The sequence below is a fragment of the Pteronotus mesoamericanus genome, unplaced genomic scaffold, assembly GCF_021234165.1.
Source record: "Pteronotus mesoamericanus isolate MK-2021 breed Mesoamerican mustached bat unplaced genomic scaffold, CSHL_Meso_final scaffold_167, whole genome shotgun sequence".
NCBI lineage: Eukaryota > Metazoa > Chordata > Mammalia > Chiroptera > Mormoopidae > Pteronotus > Pteronotus mesoamericanus.
In genome coordinates this window covers 12,826,669-12,843,939 of record NW_026555308.1, presented here as the reverse complement: position 1 = coordinate 12,843,939, position 17,271 = coordinate 12,826,669, and the positions used below count along the sequence as shown (strand labels likewise).

At 45.7% G+C, this 17,271-nt stretch overlaps 2 protein-coding genes across 2 annotated transcripts in view; one reads left to right on the top strand and one right to left on the bottom strand.

Annotated features, from left to right (window-relative positions):
- The window catches only part of LOC129083715 (BOS complex subunit NOMO1), a 49,682-nt gene extending 41,178 nt beyond the window's left edge, over nt 1-8,504 (bottom strand). Inside the window, exons 1-4 of the mRNA XM_054589629.1 lie at nt 8,316-8,504; nt 4,806-4,895; nt 3,112-3,157; nt 197-297 (exon numbers count right to left, since the gene is read on the bottom strand). Of these exons, the coding sequence (XP_054445604.1) occupies nt 197-297; nt 3,112-3,157; nt 4,806-4,895; nt 8,316-8,480 (402 nt within the window). The 5' untranslated portion in view covers nt 8,481-8,504. The remainder of the gene's footprint in view (nt 1-196; nt 298-3,111; nt 3,158-4,805; nt 4,896-8,315) is intronic.
- Nucleotides 8,505-11,193: 2,689 nt separating this feature from the next.
- ABCC6 (ATP binding cassette subfamily C member 6) overlaps nt 11,194-17,271 on the top strand; it is a 47,468-nt gene continuing 41,390 nt past the window's right edge. Inside the window, exons 1-5 of the mRNA XM_054589628.1 lie at nt 11,194-11,285; nt 12,679-12,861; nt 14,282-14,407; nt 14,548-14,676; nt 16,109-16,234. Coding sequence (XP_054445603.1) covers nt 11,235-11,285; nt 12,679-12,861; nt 14,282-14,407; nt 14,548-14,676; nt 16,109-16,234 — 615 coding nt within the window. The 5' untranslated portion in view covers nt 11,194-11,234. The remainder of the gene's footprint in view (nt 11,286-12,678; nt 12,862-14,281; nt 14,408-14,547; nt 14,677-16,108; nt 16,235-17,271) is intronic.

Below are 17,271 nucleotides of genomic sequence, written 5' to 3'. Positions count from 1 at the left end.
AGATCTGACCCCTAAGAACACCCACTACATTTTATACTCAATTTTACTGAGTTTCCAAATCCTCTTGATGCTTATCTGCAGGTCCCTTGGGCAATCAAAGTCCCCAGGTTAAAAAGTCCTGCTTTTTTAAAGGTAAGAGAAGACTCAGTGGATACTACAGAACAAAGTTAAAAATAACAAAGTACTGAAACCAAACCTTTCCGTTCACAGAGAAGCCTGTGAACACAAAGTTGATGTCCCCGCCCTTCGTGCAGATGTCACTGACACCATCCACATACAGCTCCACATTCGTTGGCTCTGAAGGATAAAGACGGGAACAGCGTACAAGACAAGAGCAGTTTAGTTCTGGGATAAGGTGAAGCTGTCCAAGTAAAATACATTTCCTTGGTTAACTCCTTTTATTTATTTCTGAGCACCTAATACATTCACATGGTTCAAAATCCAAAGGTACAAAAGGTAGGCAAGGAAAGTCTCCCTCCCACTCCTATTCCTTGGACACTCAGTTTCCTGACCCAGAGGATAGTATATTCTTATAACAGTCTTTCAGCCGAGATGTACCTCAGAGTCCCATGAAAAATTCAGTGAGGACCAAATAGTCAAGTTTTATTCACTGAATGCTCACCATAGGCCAGGCACTGAGCCAGGTGCATTTAATACTCACAACTACAATGACAGATAGGGAGTAACCTTTACAATTGATTGAGGGGTAAACCGAGTCACAGAAAGGTTAATGGATCACTCAAAGTCACAGCGCTCGTGAGTTACCAGGTGCCAATTCATCCCCCCAAAATCTGGCTCCAGTTCTGCCCCCTGGCCAAGCACACGGGTTCAGCCATATTAAACAGGGCCATAATCTCCAAATGCTCCCAGGAAACAAACACGTAAGAAGGAAGCAGATAGGCCAGGTGGGGACTAGGAGGAATGGAAAAGAGGAAGCCACTGCTCAGCTTCCGTCAGGCACAGCCATGTGGACCCGTGTTTCCACAGCCCGCAACTTCTCAAGAAAAACAGGAAATACAGGTTATAGGGGCCACTTCCTGACTTTCCAGTATTAACAACTAATTCAATTCTTTAACAAATGACGTTGAAGTTTTAAAAGGTCAGGAAGAATGTGGAGTAATAAGTGGACAGAAAAATGGGAAAATCAAAAGAATTTCAGGTAAAACAAAAAATTACTCAAACACACAGGCAAAGATGCCAATAAAAAATGGACAGAAGACTTGAACAGGCACCTCACAAAAGAGACTACCCAAATGACCAATAAACATAAAGGAGTGCTCAACCTCAATGACCATTAGAGAAGTCAAAGCCACAATGAGATACCGCCACATCTCCGCCAGAATGGCCGAAAAGAAAACTGACCGCACCACGCGCTGGTAAGACTGTGGAGGACCTGGGACTCTTACACCCTGATGGTAAAGAAGGAGCTACATCCACTTTGGATATCTGGACGTATCTACTAGAGCTGAGCACATAAAGATTCTATCACCCAGTAATTTCATTTCTGCTATGTAACTCCACAGAAATATAAATACACACATACCAAAAATATGTACAAGGATGTTTGCAGAAGCACTATTCTTAATGACCAAAATCAGGAAGCAATGCCAAATGTAGAAGGGATAAATCACTTTATATTCATACAGTAATAGGATGAAGTAACTAGAGATATATGTAATACAAATGAATCTGATGAAAATCATTGAAAGAAGGAAACCAGATGCAAAAATATAACTTGTGTGGTTCAATTTATATCAAGTTCAAACGAGAAAAAACTAATCTATCATTTTAGGTCAGGGTGGAGGCCACCCGTGGGGTAGGGTGGGGTGGAGCAGTTAACGAGGGCCTACGGTGACAAAGTTCCGCCTCATCATCTGGGTGGCTGTGACATGGGGGAGTTCACTTCGTGAAAATTCCTTTATGAGAAATACGCTTACCTGAAAGTATGTTATAATTCAATGAAAAAACCTTATCAAAAGAGAAAGCACTGACAGGAAGGGAGGGGCTGCAACAAAGCACTCTGACTGGCTGCCGTCTGCAACCTCCGCGTTTGCCATCCGCTGGGTCGGTTTCCCCTCCAGCTTCCTGGGATGCACCAGCCAGGTACCCCCCTGACTTCGAAATGAAAAGGAACTTCTCCCACACGGCCAAATTAGGTACCTGAGCTTTCCTTTACCCATTGCAATGGCAGAGACTCAATTCTTCCGTGTCAAACTCACAAGCCAGCCTGACAGAACCACCATGACCCTGCCCCCAACTCTGGCCTCCAAGCTACAGAACTGGGATCCCACACATCTATGCTGGACAGTTACCTTTCTCTCTCCTCCAAAGTCATCAGCCGGTCAAAGCAGAACCATCTCTTCTGATCTCAACCCCACTCCCACCTCTCCAACTTTGCTAAAAGGCAGTTCCTTTTTGCCAAAAGCTCAGAAAAGTTCTCAGCTTTTGTTTGTGTATGTGCAGAAGGACTGCTTTTAAGTATCTACTAATTAATTGCTAATTATGTGCCAGCCATTCTGAACACATAAATACACTGGCCCTTTAACCCTCCAGATTGCCTGGGAGGCGCTATTACTCCCCTGAGCACCTAGCAAGGTGATGGGACACAAAAGAAGGCAAGGAACCTTTCCAGGGTCATCACAGAGCTGGTAAGGCCCAAGGCTACCAGATCTTCTGATCTCTTAAGAGAATTAGATCTGGACAATGTTTAATGTTACAATTAACTCCCTTAAAAAAAAAAAAAAAAAAAAGTGCAGTAACACTGAGGGAGCTAAGAATGAAGCCATGCTGGGATAGGAACCAAGTCCCCACTCCTAATCTCTACATATAATTCTACTGCCGCTTAATGAATGAAAACTGTAACTGTAACTGTAGAGTTTCCTGAGAAAGGTACTAGAAAAGATGCCTATTTTAAGAAAGATAACAAAAAAACCTTAAGGTAAATCTAAGGTAAATACAGTGTACTCTAAAGTAACCAGGCAAAGGACCCTCTTCTATACTAGAAATGAATCCTTAATATTTTAGCAGTCTATGCACTCTGTCAATTTAAATTAATAGCCAGCATATAATCTAATCATTTACAGAGTATGTCCAATTATTCAGTTAACTTACCAAAACTCCACCCTAGGGGAGGCTCAATCTTCAGGATAAAATCTCCCTAAGAGGGGGAAACAAGTGAAGGAATGAGAACTGATGACCCTTCAATTAGCTTAACTTAGTTTAGTGCTATCATTTAATCCAGAACTTTTATATCAGAAATGAAATTCCAAGCATAAGCTGAAGCTGATCACCAGAAGTTCCCATCTAACCAAAAAGAAGACACTATGTGAAAGTGCAAGGGATGATTCTAAGGACACCATATCCAGCCACTTCTTGTTTTTTGATACCAAATATATTATTAGTGAATCTCCTATTAACCCTGCATATGCCTAAGGTTTCCAGGGTCAGCACATGTCTTCAGGAACTAAAGTTGTATCTTAAAACTAGATGTTACCCATATATGCTGGATTCTTTAGATTGTTTTAGTAGTAAATAATAATAATAATAATAAAATAAATATTAAAAGATGTCAAGACCCGTTGTCCACCTCTGGAAATCAATCATATGTTCAGGATTGAGCAAAAGTAGGTTTACAGTTGTTCATAAAGAAAATAATAATAAATAATACAAGAATAAAAAACTGTTTTGTGTACTCATAACTATGAACTTACTTTCCCCCACCCTATATTGTGCATAAAGATGTAAGTTCAGAAATATTTATTGCTATGTTGTATTAATAACTTTAAAAATTGGGAAAAGTCTCTATCAATAGAGAAGTTGTTAAATGAATTACTGCCTTGGTCTGATTCTGACATGCTATGCAGCCATTATAAAGAAAGCAGCAGATCTATACATGCTGATGTTGAAAGGTGCCAAGATATTAATTACCATGGGGAATAAAAATTGAATTGCAAAGTGATTCCTGTTGTTTAACTCCATTTTTAATTTTTAATCAAAATCAAAACTATGTATATTGACTATTTTTGCAACTTCCTGTGAATCTATATTTTTTAATTAAAAAATGGAATGTGGGAAGGATGGGGGTTGGAAGTATGAATATGTGCAAACGCCCATCTAGGTGCACGTGTGTTTGTATACATCTGCATAAAAGCAGAGGAATATGCATTCATGGATATCTGCACACCTGTGAGTAGAGAGAGCAGTCTGTTAGGATACACTCCAAAACTTTTATGAAAGGTTATCGCTAGACAAGGAGGGGCTTCCGGGGGATTAAAGATAAAATTTACTTCACATACTTCTAAAGACCTTGATTTTTTTCACAAAGCTCATAAATTCACATATTACTTGTACAATTTATTTTAAACAACATTTTAAGATGCTTGCAAATAAAGGGTTCTATTAAGTCAGGTTTCTTCAGCCTTGACACTACCCACACCTGTCTGTGCTGCGCAGCACGATGGGATGTTTAGCTTCCGTCCTGGCCTCTACTCACTAGGTAACCATGGCACGCCCCCTCCCCTCCAGGTGTAACCACCAAAAATGTCTCTAGACTTTGGCAACTGTCTCTGAAGACTTGGAGAAACACTATATTCAATCATCTCCTCTAGAATTTGGCTAGAATTGTCACATTTATAATATGTTATAGTTTGTCCAATTATTTTATAATTTGTTAAAAAATATCCAGTTTTAATATACAAATCAGATGAGCATGTGCTTTTGTGAGAAAGGCCATTCTCCTGGTTAGCAGAGCCCTGCAGGCCACACTGCTTCCCATTATAAAACACTAAATTGCTCTGTCCTCTTACCTTATCATACAAGGGGATCATAAAGTAACCATTGTTAGGGGCACAGTCTGTCTGGTATTTCAAAGTCCCATGCTTGGTGTACAACTTTATCTAGAAATAAAGGAAAGAAAAGAGATGTCGTAATTTCACCTTCAAGAATTAGCAATGTACATTACACCTGAATGCATGCAGTCACTGCATTTGCCAAGGACCTACAATACGCTATGAACAATGGACGTGCAGAAGAGACAGTGATAAGTACCCCCAAAAGAATGTGACTCAATACTTTTCAGGTTAGAAACCATCTAAAGTCTACTCCAAAAGTTGTATTTTTCAATGCTTTTTTAATTTTAGTGACTGTTGCTATGTTGTTTCTAGGTCTAAAATTTTCAAATTTGCTGTTACTAAGGTGCTTGTCAAAGGCGGTTCCTGAGCCCCGCTTCTGTTTCTAAACGAGAAGGTCTGGGGTCGGGCCAGGTATCAGCATTATTAACCCCAAAGGATCCCCAATACTTATAGTAACACGCATCTACAAACTTCTTAATTTTCTCTTTCATTTTCATTCTCAGGACAAAAACGTATCAGAAAACATTTAATATATATTCTCTCCTCAAGGACTCTCTAAAACTCTTGCACCCTGAGCATTCTCAGACATAAACTGTTAACCCATTAAGATGTTCAAGTTACATCTGAGTCTCCCACGTACAGTGCGACCTTGGGCAAGTCATTTACCCTCCTGAGGTCCTTTGTTTCTCCTTAGGTAAAAAGAGAGCATCTCCCCTTCGTGCTGGCTGTACAGATTCACAACTACACATATTAAGCACCTGGCACAGAGTATAGACTAAAAAAAAAAAAGCAGCCTGTATTTTTACTTACTATTACTATTTTACTATGTTACTATGTTGTGTTACTAATATCTCTTCTGAAGAAAAAAGCAAAGTGGTGTCATTGGCACAGCAGCGATTGGATCCAAAAAAATTTCCTAAATGTACCTCCGTGGAGCAACCACTCTGGGCCTAGTTTCTACATCTGCAAAAGGAAGCACTGGATCTCACTTCTACAACGTTAATGCTGTGACCATGATACGGAAATGACAGTCACGTCACACCAGCTAAGAAGGTGTAAAAAGCAGCAAAACCCACGATGTGCACATTTGGGAAAGGCACAGAATTAAATCACACAGGGACGGTAAGTGCCCCATGGGTGTGACCACACTTTACACTCCACAGTGCCTGAAACAGTGTCTTGTTTAGTGTACTCAATAAATACTCAGTGAATATCTGTGTACAGGCCATAAAGAAAATCAAGCGTACAAACTTAAAACACGGACTGAAAATTCACCTGTCCAGAGGGGCCAGGGGAACAATGTCAATGGGCACATACTTAAAAGGAGACAGACCACTACTCAACCCGAGCCAAGTTTTGCAGCCCAAAGATCAGCTGGTTTTCCAGAGAAATCAAGAATCCAGTTTTTAAAATGAAATCTCCCAATTATCAAAGTTTCAGCAACCAATACAATTTTTCTTTAGTAGAGATTTTTGTCTGTTGAGTTGTCTATACTACTGTATCCCCAGCCTGGACAGTGTCAGTACATGCAGGGGCGCTCCCTCAACACTTACTGACTGAATGAATATGATGGAAAAATACAGAGAAGGAAAGAAGGCTGGAGAAGAGTAAAGGCAGTTTTATTAGGAGATAGAAAATATAATTAAGAAATTATTGTGAAACATCTTGATTACCTGCATGTCTTTCATAAACTACAGATCAGGACACAGGGTGGCGATATACATTTCACATATGAAATGTCCGATTTCATAATCAGAAACTACGAAAGAATAAATGCATAGGACCATCTGCAGGGGCAGCCCTGGGGCTCAAGGAACACCCTTCAAAGTGGGCCGTAACACCTGCCCGCTGCTCTCAAGGTCACTTTTGTGTTTGAGGTGGGAGTGCCCCTAACTGCCTTCACTTTCCTCCCAGAGCCCCAGGAAACAAGCTACGAAAGGCCTATCAAAGCAGCTCCGAGGTGCCCTGTGCCCACACACTGGGAGGCAGCCCAGGAGATGGCATGGGCACCCAGCTGTCCCTCAGAGCCCTGCCTCTGCCAGTGGGTAGAGCCATTCATTCAACACCCAACTTCTTAAGATCAAAAACGGTGGAGAAGCCACAGACAGAGGGCCCTTAAAGGTGATAATTATCTTCTTGAAGAAATACATGGCACTAGGTTCTGCTGCTTCTCTCACAACTCCATTGGACAGGAACAGAAATTGGGACTTGGGGCAAGGCCAGGTCCAAGAACTAGAAGGGTGTGGAATCTACGACCTCCCCCTTGCCCCAATCCTCAGCAACTTTTGTGGAAGACACTGGCTTATCCTTCACCACAGCCACCCAGCTCCCAGAACCGGGGGGCTCAAATGTGCTTTCAGACAGCCTTTGGGATCTCAGTGCCCAGTCCCTTCTTTCTGGCCCCTTCCAGCCAAGTTCCTTTTTTCTCTTCCCAATCCTCTTCTCCTGCCCCATGATCAGTAACCTCCTAAAATAGAGGCCACCTCTCCCTTGGGTACCTTCCCACCCACCCTGACAAGTGACCCTCTGTTCCTGCTTCTATCAGCCTCCCTTCCCCTTACAAAGCTTTCTGGGTCGTTAATCCCCCTGGGCTGATAATCATCTGGCCAGGGCTTTGTAATTTAATAAAAAGACATCTGCACAAATCTCTAGTGAAATTCCAGTAACTACCCAGTATGGCAATCAGGGCAGCTCACAACTCTCCACTTTCAGAGAAAAAGAAGTCCCAAGGGGGTAAGAAAAGAGGGCCAGGGATTAAAAATACAGATTCCTAGCCCCAGAGATGCCAACAGAGAACTACTGGGTCAGTATCTCTGGGATAGGAGCTGATGCTCTTTAAAAGCACCCCAGTGGGTTTGGGAGGGTTCAGTGCATTGGAATTTGGTGGGGGGGGGCTGAGTTGTGGGGCTTGGGAGGGAAAGACTTGTGGTATCTAGGTTCTGGAATATGGCTTTCGGGCAATCTGACCTTTAGGGGATCTGAGTTTTGAGGACCTGGGGCCTTGGCCCTGCTGAAACTGGGTGTTAAAGAGATCTGGGGCCTGGATTCTGGGGATGGTCTGGGTTCTGGATTATCTTGAATCTGGATTCTGGGGACCTGGGGTTTTGGTTTTAAAGAATCTGGGGGTCTGGATATGGAGGATCCTTGCTTTTGAGTGATGTGATAGAAGTTATGCCCCACCGTCACCACAAATGTCCCTCACACCCCTGCGCACATAGGTTCTGGCCCCCATCCACACTACACAGTTGATCCCACGGTAAGAATCTCCACTCTGGCGAGTCTGGGGAAGCAGGGGAGGAGGGCCCACGGCAAGTGGCGCCTTTAAAAAGTTAAGGACTGCCAGAATGTGGGACTGGTGGCAACCGCTTGGTGCAAGAGGAGAGACCACCGCAGCCCAGAGAGGTTGAGTAACTGGCCCAGGGTCACAGGGCGAGCTCCGGCCCAGGCCGCGGGGCGGGCGCTCACCTCGATGAGCGAGTAGTTGATCTCCACGTCAGACTTGACGAAGCCCCCGCAGCCCACCACGATGTCTTCAGAACTGCGCGCGGGTCTCACGCCGCTCAGCAACAGCACCACGATAGCAGCCCCCACCACAGGCCCCGGAGGTCCACCGCCCCGGTACACGCGCATGGCCCAGCCCCCGCAGCGCGACCCTCTGCAGACCTCAGGGTCCCGCTCCCCACACTGCACGCTGCTTCCTCTTCTGAGAGTGGCTGACAACCAAGCCCCGCCCCGCTACCTCTGCGCACACGCGCACTCCGACCTGCGCCCACGCCCACCCTCGCTACCCCACTTGCAAAACGACTCCTGCGCATGCTCAACGAAAAGAGGTCATTTGTGCCCTCTGGAGGCCTGGAGGACTCCATGCACCATCTCACAGGTGCAGTTGCAAGGCGTCTACATACAGACACAAATTCCAAAGAATTCTGCTTTGGAATTAAGTATCCCTGAAACTGGAAAGGACGAGAGACTGTTGATTGAAGTATTCAATAGTTTTCCCAAATCTTTCTGACCCATACATTTCATAGATAATACTCTCAAACACCACTTTAGGAATTTGTTTAAGTTGGTGCAGTTTTCCATTATAAATGATCAATAAGGTTTTCTGAAATCAAAATATGGGTCATTTAAGTTCAGCATAACATTTAAAAGGTATTTAAAATTTATTTTAATCCCAGCTCCAATAATATTTGCATAGAAACAAATTTTGAGGGCTTTTTCCCCATTAGCAAGGCATGTATGCAGTTTAATTTACTTTAAATTACTTCTGTGATATAAAGCGTGATTTGTCTGAAAAGAAAATTAGGTTTAGCATGTTGTATTTTGTCCCAAGATTGAATATATACTATAACATAGACTGCATTTAACTGCAGGTCACTATGTTGAAATAGACAAAAATTACTTTTTCTGACTTGACATTTGGAATTCTTCCATTTTGCTCCTAAAAAAAATTGAGTGCTTTATTTTGATAGTTTTTATATTTCATTTTTAAATAACAAAAGAAATTTTCCCACTGGAAATTGCCATTGTGGCTAAGACTGAAGTAATAAAAATTATGAGTCACAATGATCTTAAACTATACAAAAATCAAAACCCTCAGACTGGATACAACACATCCCCGGAGGATCTCAATCATGAGAGCATCTGATTTCAGTTTCACAGCCTGAATTCTCACTTGAGATAGTGAAACTCTCAACTGTTTGGTTATAGAGATAAAATATTTAAATAATTGTTTTATTGATTGAAGGTCATTGTTTATATAACTACAATTGAAATATATGCCCTTTACCCTCCCTAACGTGAATCCCTGGTCTGTCTTGCCAAATCACCAGGGGTTGAAAGCCACCAATTAGGAAATGCTGGTCTATGGAACCTTCTCATCTTAGAGAGAAACAGGCTCAGAGAAGGAGAGGGCTTTATCTAGGGCTCTCTGCATGCAGCCATCTGATGTTCAGGGAGCTGGAAAGTAGATGTGGAGTTGCCCAAGCCCTGTTTTTAGCCCACCAACTGGTTTCCTCTATTTTCTTCTGGCCTCCCTGACCATTCCCCCTCAAATTTCCAACATTCCCCTCAAACTCATCTTGAAATATACAATAAAATAAAGGACTAGGACTATGGCAATGCCAACTGGAGAGGATGTTACAGGCAGAGGGAGCTCAAGCCTCCCCATAATTTCCAGCAGTCTCCACCAAAACCACCTCAAATAAACAGACATAATTTAAATGTAAACAGCAGATCTGCCACACTCAGCTCCAAGACAAATCCTTGTGTTCTTTGCGTACCTGCTCTTCCAGAAGACCCAGACAGGAGGATGACAAACAAAAAGAAGGGGAGAAAATTAGGCCAGGGGAACCCATTGGCTGAGGTTGTAGGAAGCAGGAGAAAGATGAGGCCAAGGCCCTGAGAAGTAACAAGGCAGCACGAAGAGAGCAGAGGATTTTCATTCTGCACCCAAACTGAGCATCCCTGCTTGTCTGTCTGAAAGAGCTGAGTCTTTCAGAAGAAAAGCAAATAGAAAAGGAAAGGAAAAGAAAATTAGGAGTCCCATGGTATTGCTTTAGTGCATTTCTATCTTTTTATTCATGCATATATGTCAGGTAGAGTCATTTCCAAAAAGAATTCATGGCTGAGGACACAACTTGCCTTAAGACCCAGGAGAGGAAGGTAAATGACATGACTTCCCCACTTTCTCCACCTTGTACTTTTTTTTTCTCAAAATTATAGCCCATTTTGTACTATGATCTCTTTTTTCACTTAGTATTTAGCAACCATCCTTCCAAATTAATATATTTTTGCAATGGCACTTTGAACCACTACTTATGCTTAATAACCTATGAATGAAATAATAATACTAATGCTAATAATAGCTAACTTGCTGAGCATTTATGGTGTGCCCAGCACTGTGCTAAAACTCTTTACTAGTAGTCTCCTTAAAATCTTTTCACCAACCTAGAGGCAGAGAATGCCCATCCTCACGGATGAGGAGACTGCAGCTTAATCAGATGGTTCCCCCACCCACCCTGCTGTTGGGCACTTAGCACGTGCACCTACTGGGTTCTTTTATTGGGATAAATCCCTGGAACCGCTGTTGCACAGTGTTCAGGAAGTTTGGGGGGACAATTGTTGCTGGGCTTATATAGGCTTGCCCCTGCACTTTCTGGAGCTGGGGGATCCCCTACCCAGGAGCATGCTGGGGCCTTTCTGAGCCACCTTTCACCCTTTCTCGCTCCACCCCTGCCGCGAGGCTGGACCTTGCCCGGGCCTTGCAATCCGGGCCTTGCAATCCGGAGCTGGAATCCTAGCCAGGCCTGCCGGGCTCCGCCCCTTCCCGGTCTAGGGGGCTGCCAGAGACTGACCGACAGACCTAAAGAAAAAGACGGAAGGATGGACAGCGCCCCAATGGCTACGCCAGGAGAGCCGAGCTTGGGACCCGGAGTGAGTGCCCCCTGCCCGCCCACTCCCCTTTTCCCACCTTGGTACATCTCTCAGGAGATAACCCCAAATTTCATGCCAGATGAACAAATGGTAGGGGAAAGCGATCCCTTTAATCAAGCCCTGCCCAAAGAGCTGAGCACAGTTAAAGGGGCCTCCAGACCTCCCATCTACGAGGACTTTGACCCCTATTTGCTTAAAGCTTCAGGACCCCCATTTCTCTAACATAGGCACTTCACAGAGCACTCTAGGGAGTGGAGTTCATGGGGTGGCAGTGAGGGACACAAAATCCCAGGATTTCAGGGATCAGGTAGGTAAGGCAAAAATAATAGCTGATGTCTTTTATTTTTAGGGGTTTTTTTTTAATCCTTACCTGAGGACATGCTAATTGATTTTAGAAAGAGGGGAAGCAAGGGAGAGAGAGAGAGAAATATCGATGTGCTTGCTCGATCAGTTGCCTCCCCTACAGGCCCAGACCAAGAGTCAAATCCAAAAGCCTTTAGTTTACCAATCAAGGCTCCAGCCATCGGAGCCTCACCAGCCAGGGCAATGGCTGATGTTTAAATGAGGGCTTACTTTATACCCAGCATCGTGCTATGTGCTTTACTGGTATTGATTCATTTAATACAGCTTTTAGAGGCTGAATCTCTTATTATCCCCCCCTTTGCAGGGAAGGAAACTGAGGCACAGGGAGGTTGCAGTTTACAGAGCTGGTGAGTGGTAAAGCAGGAGGAGTAAATGTTACCAGGGGGGAGGCGGGAGGGGGGCTACTAAAACAGTAGGGAGAGAACTAAAGAGGCCATGTACTCTTTACTTCATATTCAAACTTCTTCTAGGGTTAGATTAAGGCCCGCCAAGGAGCTAAGATAAGAATCACAATTCGAGAGCAAGGTTTGGAATCAGACAGGCCTACATGGAGTCAGCTCTGTCTCTTCCTATTTGACTGAGCTCAAAGAAGGCTCTTCTCCTTTTAGTGCCTCAGTTTCCCAGTCTGTGAAATGGGGACAGTAACACCTACCCCCTAGAGCTGTTATAAGGATTAAGTGACCATCTGTGCCCAGCACTCATCAGGGAACCCAGGGCTCCTAGGCTCCCAAACCCAACCACCTGGGTTCAAATCCCAGCACCACCACTTTCCAGCTGGGTGACATCAGCCAGGTTATTCAACCTCTCTGGGCCTCAGCTTCCTCATCTGCAAAATCAGTGTGATAATCTCACCTACCTCCTAGGGCTGATGTTAGGATTAAAGGAGTTGAGAATTACAAGGTTTTCCACAGAGTGTTTGGCAGGTTTTCATGTAAACGTTGTGGGTCCAAAAAGTTGCCTGGCCCTGTAAACAGGCGAGTTTGGGACCCCTGCTTGTACCATCATAATGGTCACCCTGGTGTTCCCTCAGGTCTGGAACCAGACGGGGCCTGAGCCCACCGCTGACAGCCTACTGACCCTGTGCTTCCTGAAAACAGCAGGAGTCTGGGTGGCCCCCATGTACCTCTGGGTCCTCGGCCCCATCTACCTCCTCTACATCCACCGCCATGGCAAGGGCTACCTCCGCATGTCCACCCTGTTCAAGACCAAAATGGTAGCTACTGTCTCGGAGCTGGAACCAGACAACGGTTGGGCAGGGGTGGGGAGGAGCAGGCTGGAACCCAGCGTGGGCACTCCTCCTATCAAGGAGCTCGCAGGGTGGTAACGAGAAGGGAACTTGTTAACTAAACAGAGCAATACTCCGCAGGATACAGAGGTAAACTCAGGGGAACAAGGTTCACGCAAACAGATTGGCAATAATGAAATCCACAAACAGATATATCCAGACACTCACGCGTTCCTGAACAGTTTCTGGCCACCATAACCTGGCATTCTGCAAAGCATGGGATATGCCAGGTAATTTTAGGATCACACTAGGATAACTTTGTACATTTTTAATGGTTATGCATTGATTTTTTTATGTTTCTCTGCTGTCTGTGCTAAAGAACAGTTCTTAAAATTGTTAGACATTTGTTTCAGAGAGTTAGAAAACACTGGCATTCTAAGTGTGAGCATTTCTGCTCAACCGCGCCCCTCTCCTCCGAACTTCTACAGGAATGCTCTTCAAGAGTCATTCATTCCCATACCGCCTTACTAGTTTTTGTCCTATTGCCAACCATCTCTCTATTGTTGACACACTCTCCCTTAAAGGGCCCAGTAGTACATATTTGAGGCTTTGAGGGTCACATGGTCTCTGTCCCAACTACTGACTTCTGCCATTGCAGCAGAAGAGCAGCTGCAGACCACAGTAAGCAAGTAGGCATGGCTCTGTTTCAACAACAAAAAAAATATTTATAGTCACTGAAATTTGAATTGCATATGATTTCACGTGTCACGACATATTTACTTCTTTGAGTTTTGTTCAATGATTGGAAAATGTCAAAAGCCATTCTTAGCTCACAAGCAAGACAAAAACAGGCAGTGTGCCCAACTCAGCCCCAGAGTGGTAGTGTGACTGCTGCTTGGGACAACGGAGGCGCTTCCCGGGGTGCCTGGTCTGGCCTTCTCTCCGGGCGTACGCGCCCTCCCTTTCTTGCTTTCTCTTATTCAAAAGAGAGGCTGAAGCATTTCAGAAAGGGCCTAGAGACACAGGTCCCAACAGAGAGCTCCCCCTTGATTTAATGGTAGGGATTGAAAGAGACTTAACGGAAGGGTACGTCCATTTCATTTCACTCCACTCTGCTCCTTGGTACCGAAGCATCTCTCCTGGGCACTGTTGGAGCACCGCCAGCATTCTGGAAAACACAGAGTTAGCTCGGACCCTCGTGGTCGTTATTATATGACAGTTGCGGGTCAAGCTCGATCTGTAACCCCCCTCACTGCTTTTTCTTACGCATCTTTCACGTCCACACTGTTAAATTGGACATTGGTGCATGACAGTGCCCCATCCAGAGTCACAGCAACATGGGGTCACTGTGCCGTTCGCCCCCACCTATCTTTTCACCCACCAGCCTTATCTGCGCCTCTCTCCCCAGGTGCTTGGGTTCGCTCTCATCATCCTTTACACCTCCAGTGTCTCTGTCGCTCTTTGGAGAATCCAGCAGGGGAGGCCCCAGGCCCCCGAATTCCTCATTCATCCCACCGTGTGGCTCACCACTATGGTAAGGACAGCCCCAAGCTTGCTGGCTTGTTCCTGGCTACTGGTCCTCCTGCCACGGGGGAGGGTGTACGGCAGAGTGGGGGTCCTCCCTCCCCAACCTTCCCCCCACCTTAAAGGGGGTGTTCTGGCTCTCTGGTGCAGACCTTCGCAGTGTTCCTGATCCACGTAGAGAGGAAGAAAGGGGTCCAGGCGTCTGGGGTACTGTTTGGGTACTGGCTGCTCTGCTGTCTCTTGCCAGCTATCAGTGCCGCCCAGCAGGCCTCACAAGAGGTAAGAGGGGGCCTGGGCCACCTGGGGAAACCAACATGGCAGTTTCAGGCCTCAGGTCCCATCCTCCCTTCTTCCCTTTCCACACACGACTTCTCTACAAAGAGACGCAAACACCGCAGTTGTTTAAACTCTGGCAACTCACAAGCACACTCCCTCCCACAGAAGTCTCTATCATCCCACACGTCTTTATCAACACGAATTCTCCTTCTCTTACACACTTTCGGCCCACACTTTACTTGCACACCAGACACACACTTTATGCATCTCACAGCCACAGACTCTGTAACATCTCACGCACAATGCACATGTCCACTCATACTTGCTGCCACCCGGTTGTGGCTGTGCCTTCAAGTTCCCGCACGACTCAGGCACCGAATTCCCACACCGCACATATATTCCCACAGCCCTCCCACCGCCAGGCACAGACACACTGGGCTCGCAAGCCCGGAGTTCCTGCATGAAACTCCACACTGGCCCGGTATGCAGAGGGCGTAGGGAGACCGAAAAGGCAGCCACTCCAGGCTGGTAGGTGGCGCTTCAACAAGCGAAGGCTGGTCTTGGGAGCTGCAAGACGAGATCTCCGCACCTGCCCGCCCGAATCTTAAGCAGTTTATACACCAGCCTTAACAGGGTTCAGTCACGTGAACTGTCCCGATGGTCTCATGATACCGTGTTCTCTCAAGGCTGCCTCACTGGGACAGGAGGGAGGTGAGGAGCCTCTGGCTGCCCAGGTCCAGCTCGCTGACCAACCAGCTGTCACAGCCTCTCGATGGCCTCCCCTAACGCACACTGCACACTCTCTCCCTCATGCATGTCGATTTCCCTGCATTCTCGCCTATTCTCTCCCTCACCCCCGCTCCCATGCATCTGTATTTCCACACTCATTTTGTACACCACCCATATTTCTGCATCCCAATCTGGAAAGCAGCATTTCCATGTTAGAGGGCCTGGTGGATCATTTTATCTGCAAAGAGAAAAATATGTAACCTAGACCGCGGTTTCTCAACCTCGGCACTCTTGGCATCATTCCCTTTTGGGTGGGGAAGCTGCCCTGTGCCTTGGAGGCTGTTGAGCAGCATCCCTGGCCTCCACCCGCTAGATGCCAGTAGCACTACCCCCCCGTTGGAGTAGCCCCAAATGTCTACGGATACTGTCAAACGTCCCCTGGGGGCAAAATTGCCCCCCGTTGAAAACCACTTGCCTAGAAGGTGCTCTCCGAAGACCTGTTGAGCCAAATGGTTTCTCCATCCTGCTCACTTTTAAAAGAAGACGGAGAAACACCCTTAAGGACAGATTCTTACAGAGGAACCTTTGTAACTCGTGGGAAAATTCCGCAGGCCATCCAAATTCATTCATAAAGGGTGGGTTTCCTCAGCTGACTTGTCGCTCTGCCTGCCTAGACTCAGGGGGACTCCTGCCTTCTCCCCTGCAGGGCTTCCAGAGTGACCCCTTCCGCCACCTGTCAACCTACCTGTGCTTGTGTCTGGTGGCGATACAGTTTGTGCTGTCCTGCTTGGCTGATCGACCTCCCTTCTTCCCTAAAGACCCTCAGCTGTCAGTAAGTCTCCGTGTCTCCAACTCAGTGCCTCCCTTGTCCCTGTTCTACTCCCGCTCTCAGTCCCCCTCTGTGACTGCAGAGAGCTGAACTGTAGCATAGGCCTTTGCTTTTTTCTCCATTCCCTCATTCAGTAAAATGTGTATTGCACACCTATGCCAGGGGTTGGCCAACTTTTTCTGTCCAGAGCAAGAGAGAAACTATGTTAGGCTCTGTGGGCCATAGGGTCTCTGTGGCAACTACTCAACTCTGCTGCTGTAGCACAAAAGGAGCCACAGACAATGTGTCTACAAAAGAGCGTGAATGTGTTCCAATAAAACTTTACTTGCAGAGACAAGCAAGGGGTCGGATTTGGCCCCCAGGGCTGTAGTTTGCCAACCCCCACTCTGTGCCCAGTCAGGTCCTGAGGATCTGTACTGAGGAAGCAGATGTTGTGCCTCATCGTGCAGCTAACAACCAAGTCGGAGAACCAAATATGAATCACATAATTACACAAATGCATGGACAATAACAACTGCGGCAAATGCTCTGAAGGAGAACTTCATGGTCCATGAGAGGTTACGACAGCTAATGTTGAACTAGTCTGTGAAATCAAGAAAGAATTCTCTAAGGAAGAGACAGATCATCTGAAGTCATCTAAAACGATGCTCAGCTGCTTAAGCAATCAGGTTAACACTATGATAAGACTTTTTTCCTATGATAATGGCAGGGAAAAATAAAAATTGATAACAAGCTTTGATGGCAAAGATGTGGTAAAATGGGCCCTCTCATGCCATATTGGTAAAGAGCATATGTCTGTGCAATTCTTCTGGAGCAGGTGGCAAAATCTCAGGACAGATCCCTCTCCACTTCCTCACCACATTCACTGAGGGATAGGGCTCAGGATGTTGCCTATATCATTCATGGGTCTTGCTTTGAGAACTGCCTGGTCTCAGTATTAATAACAGCTGTCCTCCTGGGAAACTGTTAGTTCTTGCCTTGCGGCTGCTGTCAGTCCTGTGGCCCAGTCCCTTTTTGCCTTGCCTGCCAGGAAGCACTGA